Source organism: Anguilla rostrata, chromosome 2, assembly GCF_018555375.3.
Source record: "Anguilla rostrata isolate EN2019 chromosome 2, ASM1855537v3, whole genome shotgun sequence".
Lineage (NCBI taxonomy): Eukaryota > Metazoa > Chordata > Actinopteri > Anguilliformes > Anguillidae > Anguilla > Anguilla rostrata.
This window is the reverse complement of record NC_057934.1, coordinates 2,797,625-2,805,571: the sequence shown is the minus strand read 5'-3', so window position 1 is coordinate 2,805,571 and position 7,947 is coordinate 2,797,625. Positions and strand designations below refer to the sequence as shown.

The 7,947-nt window shown below is 42.3% G+C and overlaps 1 protein-coding gene across 1 annotated transcript; it reads left to right on the top strand.

Moving 5' to 3' along the window:
- Positions 1–1,813: 1,813 nt before the first annotated feature.
- inab (internexin neuronal intermediate filament protein, alpha b) lies at positions 1,814–7,661 on the top strand. Its single transcript, XM_064315461.1, has 3 exons — positions 1,814–3,027; positions 4,393–4,517; positions 4,829–7,661. The coding sequence occupies exons 1-3, from the start codon at positions 1,966–1,968 to the stop codon at positions 5,115–5,117; spliced, it is 1,476 nt and encodes a 491-aa protein (XP_064171531.1). The 5' UTR covers positions 1,814–1,965; the 3' UTR covers positions 5,118–7,661.
- The last annotated feature ends 286 nt before the right edge of the window (positions 7,662–7,947 follow it).

Here is a 7,947-nt window from a genome sequence, read left to right as displayed (position 1 = left end):
TCCATGCACTTTATGAGCAGTGCTTTTGGGACCTTTTTTTAGAACCAAGGCTGTGTGGATCACCCGCCGTCGTAAATTCCAACAGAACACCACGCATCCCCAAAAATAGACGCCCAAAAGGCTGAAATTCAATATAAAAGTGTTAACAGCCAGGGAGCCTTGAAAGAAAAGTGGCTTGTAACGCCATACAATGCTGAACATATACAGTAATTCAAGGTGTACTAAATATGAAAAAACCTTTTTTTTTCTCCATATTTAGCTTCTGCATTTTCTCATGCAGGAAGACATATACCGGGGTCCAACATTCTTGGATGGTCATCTACTGCGACCACTTTAATTTTGTTATAAAGGGGTACTAGTAGGAGCACCACAAAGTCCGTGTGAAACTGTTAAACTCGGCATTTGAGGAAAATCAGTGAACAGCACACTTTCCTCGCTCAAACCAAAGGTTCCCAATTCAAGACATGCATAATGGTGAAATCTTGCCAAGATCGCTAGGCTCACGCTCATTTGTTTGAAAATGTTCTAGGACATAAGCTATTACAATGGTAGGTGATTGATAATCTGCTTCTGTACATGGGCACGAAATGCTCCCATAGGGACATCCATGCATTTTTGAAGGGGAATGATCTTTGGTTCATTGATTCAGTTTTTTTTACTCTAACCAGTGTTTGTATACGCTGGTTCATAAAATAGTGTTCCTAAATTATCCAGAATCTGGATTATGCCAGTTTATAACCTGTAACTGTTACAGCGCGCCATACTGAACACACAGATGAATTAATTATGCATAGTATTACATGCTTTAGTTAGCATTAGTTAGTATTATCCGTGCTGCTGTTTTTACACAGGAAAATGTTCATAGCTAAAATGAGCATGTTACCGTGAGGTATTATTACGAGCATTAACGAAGATTTACCTGTCAAAGTGTTGAGTCGTGAAAATGTAACTAACTGCTGTAAACGGTGATGTCATTACTCCGCAACTGCTATTGTAGTCTTTGCTTGGAGAAAACATAATTGCATTAGCAGGCTACTGTCAACAGAGGGCAGCATCATACTTCGTTTGACAGTGTTTTGTTAGGTTTCTAAATTTAGAGATTCAGAATATAATGTTGCAATTCGATAACAAACGAGAAAATATTGTGATACATATTATTCACTACAGATTATGTCGATTATAATGTAGCGTTATACATCCATATTTACTGTAGTATATTGTAGAGAAATATTATTCAAATATAAATCAAATTTAAAGAAAAGAATCGAATTGCAGCCATTGCATGTAATAACAATTTAGAATAAACGTTTATTAATTTAAATTATTATTATTATTATTATTATTATTATTATTATTATTAATAATAATAATAATAATAATAATAATAATAATAATAAGGATTATTGTCAGTGTATGTGTTTTAATTAAGTCATCTGACCTCTCCCTAAATCATAATAAATGCATTTCTCTCAACCGTAAATAATAATGTGCTGGTGCAATCGTAATATGCTATTTAAATCGCTTGAAATAAATTTTGTAAACTTGTCAATGTTAAATATTAACATTTTGGAAATATTTCAATGTGGATTCTGTTCCTGGGTGACTGGTTGAAATAAGAAACAAATTTTCCTGCTTACATCAGCACTGCGACAAAACGGACAGTTCCATTTTAGGAATCCCGCCCTGCCCTCATAGGCTGTAAAAAAATAAAAAATAAAAAAGGTTAAAGTTCTTATCGGTAATTCGCCATTTCAAAACAGTGATCATGGGACATTTAAAATGCATGCGATGGGCGTGGGCATAATGTATACATCAGATTTTTAAAGATAAGAGCCTGGTTTAACCAAATTATCTGCAGTGTCAGGCTCCAGGTTAGCACCAGATCACGTTAATTATTGATTGGGACGGCCCCACTATATAAAGAGCAGGCAGAGGGTATTCTTCTCTCTCTCCTCAAACGACAAGATGAGTTACAGGTCTGAAATCCACTCTGCTTCTTCTTACCGGAAGATTTTCGGAGACTCCCCACGCTATTCCGCCTCTCCATCGCGGCTGGGCGGCGTCTCTTCGTCGCGGAGTGCGATCTCATCCAGCGGCTTTAGATCCCAATCTCTCTCCCGTAGCAGCGGCTCTTCCCTGGGAGCATACCGGAGACCTGGGCGGTCCTCTTACTCACCTGTGCGAAGCGAGGGCTTTGATCTGAGCCAGAGCGCGGTTCTCAACAATGAGTTTAAAATCGTCCGAACCAATGAAAAGGAACAAATGCAGGGTCTCAACGACCGTTTTGCTATGTTCATCGAGAAAGTGCGCAATCTTGAGCAGCAGAATAAAGTCTTGGAGACCGAGCTGGTGGTGTTGAGGCAGAAGCAGACGGAACCCTCCCGCCTCGCGGACCTGTACCAGCAGGAGCTCCGGGAGCTCCGTTCTCAACTGGAAGAGATGAACGGCGAAAAATCCCAGGCTTTGATTGAGCGGGACAACATCGAGGACGAGCTGCAGAAACTTCGGTCCAAATATGAAGACGAGATACGAGCGCGAGAAGAGGCCGAGCAAACCCTGAAAGCTTTCAAGAAGGACGTGGACGACGCCACCATGGTTCGACTGGACCTGGAGAAGAAAGTGGAGTCTCTGCTGGACGAGATCAACTTCTTGAGGAAGGTGCACGAGGAAGAAGTGGCGGAGCTAATGAACATGCTCCAGGCCTCCCAGGTGTCCGTTGAGATGGAGGTGGCCAAACCGGATCTCACCTCCGCACTGAAGGAGATCAGAGGCCAGTACGAGACGATGGCGTCCCAGAATATGCAGTCGGCTGAAGAGTGGTACAGGACGAAGTTCGCCGATATGAGCGACCAGGCCAACAGGAGCAACGAGACGATCCGTGCGAGCAGGGAAGAGCTCAATGAATTTAGGAGGCAATTGCAGTCCAAGACCATTGAAATCGAGAGCATCAAGGGCACCAACGAATCGTTGGAACGTCAACTCCAAGAGATGGAGGAAAGGCACAACAACGAAATCATCACCTACCAGGTAAGATATAGAAATCAAATGTATGGGTTTCCTGAATATATCGACAGTGAGTACAGTTACATTCAGTCTCTTCGTGTAACTTAAATTGTGTATAATTTCAAAAAGAAATAAAATACATTTATTTATTTGTTTATTTATTTATTTTACATTTACATCACAGGAGTTGGTATTGCTTTTTGAAGCGGGCGAATTTCAAACGTGTAACACTTTTGAATAGACTCAGAACGAAGCACTTGAACTGATACGGAGTACAACGAATGTTAGAGACTAAAACAGATGTATCTGAACGTTTCCGTATGAAGTGACAAGCTTGTATTATAGGCTACTATGGATACCCTCTGCATTGCTTTGTAATGGTAAAATCGGGAATAAATGGTTTGTAAACACATGTTGCTGTACACCTTTTACAATATTGCTAATTCGTTTGCCTGTGCAGTATATTCCCTCAGAAAATGAATTTTGGCTGCAAGACTGATAATCGTGTTTCCGTATGTGCAAGGTTTACCTCTCCTTTCCATTATCTTTCCATAATTTTATAGAATTTGAGCTGTTGTTGTGAGAGCGTAGCTATTTACAAGCGTAACAAAATTATATGGCCTCTGTCCGTGGTGCTGAAAGGAGAATTAAGACGTTGATGGGGGCGTAGCCCCTCCATCTGTAACACAGCAATGAGATGAAGGTGATTCCCAGACAATGCTTACACAATGTCAGTATCTGATTGAACCGACCAAAGATAGTTATCGCGTATTTTTACATTTTAAGGGAATACCTAATTAAGTTGTCACGGATCAAGTTAACGACTGAAAATATATGGAAAATATACTTTATTGCAGGCTTTTTTGTGTCCGTTATTTTCAACAAAGAGCACATTTAAACGACACAATGTGCAAGGCAATTCACTAAATTAGATGCCATACAATACGAAGAGATCAGATTAGTGTTCATCCACTTTCTGACGGGCTTAAGACTGTAAACCAATGGGTGCGTGAGCGGTTCGAAATTAATTATAGCTATAACTGTCGATGCCTGATAAAACGTGATCAGACCGATTTAATTGAACAGTTGTATCCACATTCAACTTTCCGATCTGTGTTGTGTCATAGTAAAAAGCATATCGATAGCGAAGTATGTTCAGTGTCTAAGGGGCGTGGACGAGACGAGAATACTTCGTGGATGATTATACGAAGGGAGGTTGCTCTCGTTCATTGTAAGGGCTATCTATTAAAATGTACTGTGCAAGGTATCGTCTGAGCTGAACCGTTTCACGGTGCTGAACTGGGCGAAATCCGCAAAGTCTCGTCTCTACAGAAGTAGCTACTATGTGCCGGTTATTTTGTTTGAATTCAGGCATTTTCTTTTGAACAGGACACCGTCGGTCAGCTCGAAGATGAGCTGCGGGCCACCAAGAGCGAGATGGCGCGTCATCTGAGGGAGTACCAGGACCTGCTGAATGTAAAGATGGCGCTGGATATCGAAATCGCGGCCTACAGGTCAGACATGATTCAGATGGAATAGATTCAGCTAGATAGTGGCACATGTTACCAGCAAAGCATTACTTATTTCCCCATACAAACTGAGGGAATAAACCAATATAGATATGTATGTTCGTATGTATGTAAGTATGCATTTACACTGGTCAAAGAAAAATCTGTCCATGTTAAAATAATATTTTGAAATTGAGAAATAGCCACTGGGGGCTTGAAGATAACAGATTTTCTGTGTGGCCTCTTTTTAAAAATCAGCGATCACAGCCCCTCTCAGCTCAAAGGAGTTACTTTTTCCCTTCATCTCTCAACCCCAGGAAACTGCTTGAGGGGGAGGAGACCCGCCTGAGCACCGGGATGAGCTACACCACCCACAGCTCCCCGCCCAGCCTGAACTACGGGTACCAGACGCGGCTGTACACCAGCTCCTCCTCCAAGCCCAGCAAGAAGGAGGAGAAGGGCGAGGAGGCGCGCGGCAAGCCGCCCGCCAAGGCCGCCTCCCAGCGCGAGACCTTCGAGGAGATCATCGAGGAGACCATCGTCTCCACCAAGAAGGTCGAGAAGAACGAGCCGGGCGACGTCTACTCCGCCGGCCCGAAAAACTAAAGCGCGGCCCGTCCCTCTCTGCGCCCGGAAGGCTGTCCTACGCGAGAGGACGCCGCCGTAACCCTAACCTCACCCTCGACCCCTCCCACCACAGTCCTCGTATCTGTCACTCACCTAGCAATCTCTTGCAAACGCAGTCACTTCTGAGATTTCAGGAAGCACTTTACAGTTTAAAAAAAAAAAATAATAATAATAGATTCAGGCCTTTCACCGTACTTTGCCAATCCCGCATAGGACTCTCAAGTTTACAAATGGCTGCATAGTGATTAAATAGATGTCATGCAAGTCTACGTGCACTGCCAAGAACCGTTAAATATTCTCGACACATTCCAGAGGGCATGTGCATGAGTGTGCACTGTGCGCAGTGAATTGAGGACATAACAAATCTCTGGGTTATACTTATCAGCATTATTCCCACAAATACTAATGAATAAATGCAACCGCGTGTCTTTATTCCAAAGTAATTTGCACAAAGCACAAAAACAATCTTGAAACCATCTGAAATTTGACTTGGAAATTGTTCTTGATGAGCAGTACGGCCAACAATCAAGGCAAAACTGATCTAGCTTGCATGGTAGCAGTTTGTTGGAAGCATCTTTAAAGCCTATTAAGTAGCTCAGAACTAGATGGGTCGAGGTAGGATATCTTTGAAGGCTCATTCAAACTAGTCTTTTCACCGTCACTATCACATCTGTCATGTAAATTCAGTAGGAATCAATCAACTTCACGTCAGCTCACTCCCCATTATACATGTCTCCTGTTCCAGAGGAACCCGATATCCGCAGTGGGGTCCATACCTAAACCGCTCCGGCTGTGGCACCCAAAAGTGTTCCCCATCAAAAGCAGTGCTCCTCTCCAAGCCTGCTCTTGATGCATTTGCTCATATAATCTTATAAATGAATGAAATGAATGAAAACTATCGAGCCATTTAGTTGCATGACGTATATTTCACGTTTGCATGGTGACCATCTATGGGGGCCATGGATTCTCTATGTACGTGGCTGTGCGGTCAGTTGTGAAGAAGGTTTCATAGCTCACACTGTAGCTGTCATTGTGTTCTCCTTCATTTCATTACCAGAAAGGAGTAAGTGGAAGAGAGAGGCAGCTTACCCCCTGAGGCTAATGTAATTATTGTGGATGTGATGTCTTAGCTCAGCATTGTTTCCAGTGCTAGTCAGCGTTTATGTGATGGTGAAAGTTCTTATTTCCGGTCACCTACAATATGCCATGACGTAACGTCATCCCAACCTGTACTGCACTGTCAGACTAGGTTTGCTGAGGATATTTTTCTCGCTAGTCCGGGCTAAAAAGGCTGAACGACTGCTGTGGAGCAGGCTTTTGTCTTCGCCCTCTCTTATGCCGAAGTCCTTTTTCCCGGCGAGAAAAAAAAGAGCTGCAAAAAAAACGAATGTTGTTTAGCACAAATGCATGGGCTGATGACGCAGAAGTTTTAAATTTGCAGTATAGTTAGGGGTTGGGCTTTGAGAACCGTATGCACAGTTTCTTCTCTGACATTCTAAATGTATTCTCGAGGACGCCTGAAGCACACTTTTAACAGCAACGACCAGATTCCATACCATGATACTAAGCCTTAGTGATTATTAAAAACAAAACAAAACAAAAAAAAAAACAAACCAAAATTTCATAGAACAGACAAGCCAAATTTTCATAGACCTTTCATTTTTCCACTTCACTACAAGCTCCTGACCATTTCAGGTGTGGGGTCATGACTGAAACGTGTTGTACCACATGCAGGCGCCGTCGAGCAGGAAGCTAGCCATTCCCTCCACCAACCTCTGCCCTGCGCACTGCTAATGCAAGGGCGGCTTCTTATTTCTTAATTTGTAGTTCTGTGGTGGATCGATCACAGTACTTACAGCACTTACCATATGTTACCACTCACGCAACCTACATCCATTGGTTGAGTTTTGCTTTCACTGAGTTGAAAGATTTGAGCACACCAAGTGATAAAATGCCAATGAAACATCAGGTGTACGAAAAGCTCACACCATAGCTTAAAAAAATGCTGTATAACCAGCTGTATGTCTGAAAGGAGTCTTGGGGTCGTCCTTCCTTTGACCTCACAGAGTACAGCCCTACAACACGTTTGCCTTGAGTCCCACGATATCTAAGCTCGTACCTTTGAGAAGTACGGGGGGGGGGGGCCTTTAGAAAGCATTACAACATATCCAATCAAAGACGCACCGACTGACTACACTGCCAAACTTTTCTAATGCATGTGCAACGCGCTTTCATAAAATAAAATAAAAATAAAAATTCCCCTCCCCCACCTCCAGAATACTTGCAACTAATAAAAACTGAATGAATGCTGTAGGTTGTCAAACTGCCTTAATAACAGCAGCTGCTTTCCGACTGACAGTTTGTGTGCTTAGTGTATGGTTCTGTCCAGGATGTGTTTCCTCCTCCTTTCTTTCTAGAATTAGAACATAACTGATAACCATAGTAACTGAATGTAGTTAAAATACTCTTCTTCCTACGTTCCTAATGACTTTATGGCACATATCAATAAAGACTTGACATTAACGTCCCCGTATGTCTGTGGTTATTTCCTTGTGTGCAATTTCGTCCAAATTGTTATTTGTTGACTTTTTAATGCATTGAAACACTCAGCCTGGTGGTTTAAGGGGTGACTTCGGCCAATGACTCAAATTGTGGTTACTTTGTTGACCTCAAGTATCGGTACCCTCTTAGATGGCTTTTGACTCAAACAGGTTAAGGAAACAAGATATCCAACTACTACTGACACCCTTGAATGTTTCCAAAAAGAGTCTTTATTACAGCTATCCTTGTCAAAGATCTTTACATGTTA

Coding starts and splice junctions, on each gene's coding strand:
- inab (XM_064315461.1), top strand. CDS start 1,966: ATGAGTTACAGGTCTGAAATCCACTCTGCTTCTTCTTACCGGAAGATT. Junction 3,028..4,392: donor ACGAAATCATCACCTACCAG/GTAAGATATAGA, acceptor TCTTTTGAACAG/GACACCGTCGGTCAGCTCGA. Junction 4,518..4,828: donor ATCGAAATCGCGGCCTACAG/GTCAGACATGAT, acceptor TCTCAACCCCAG/GAAACTGCTTGAGGGGGAGG.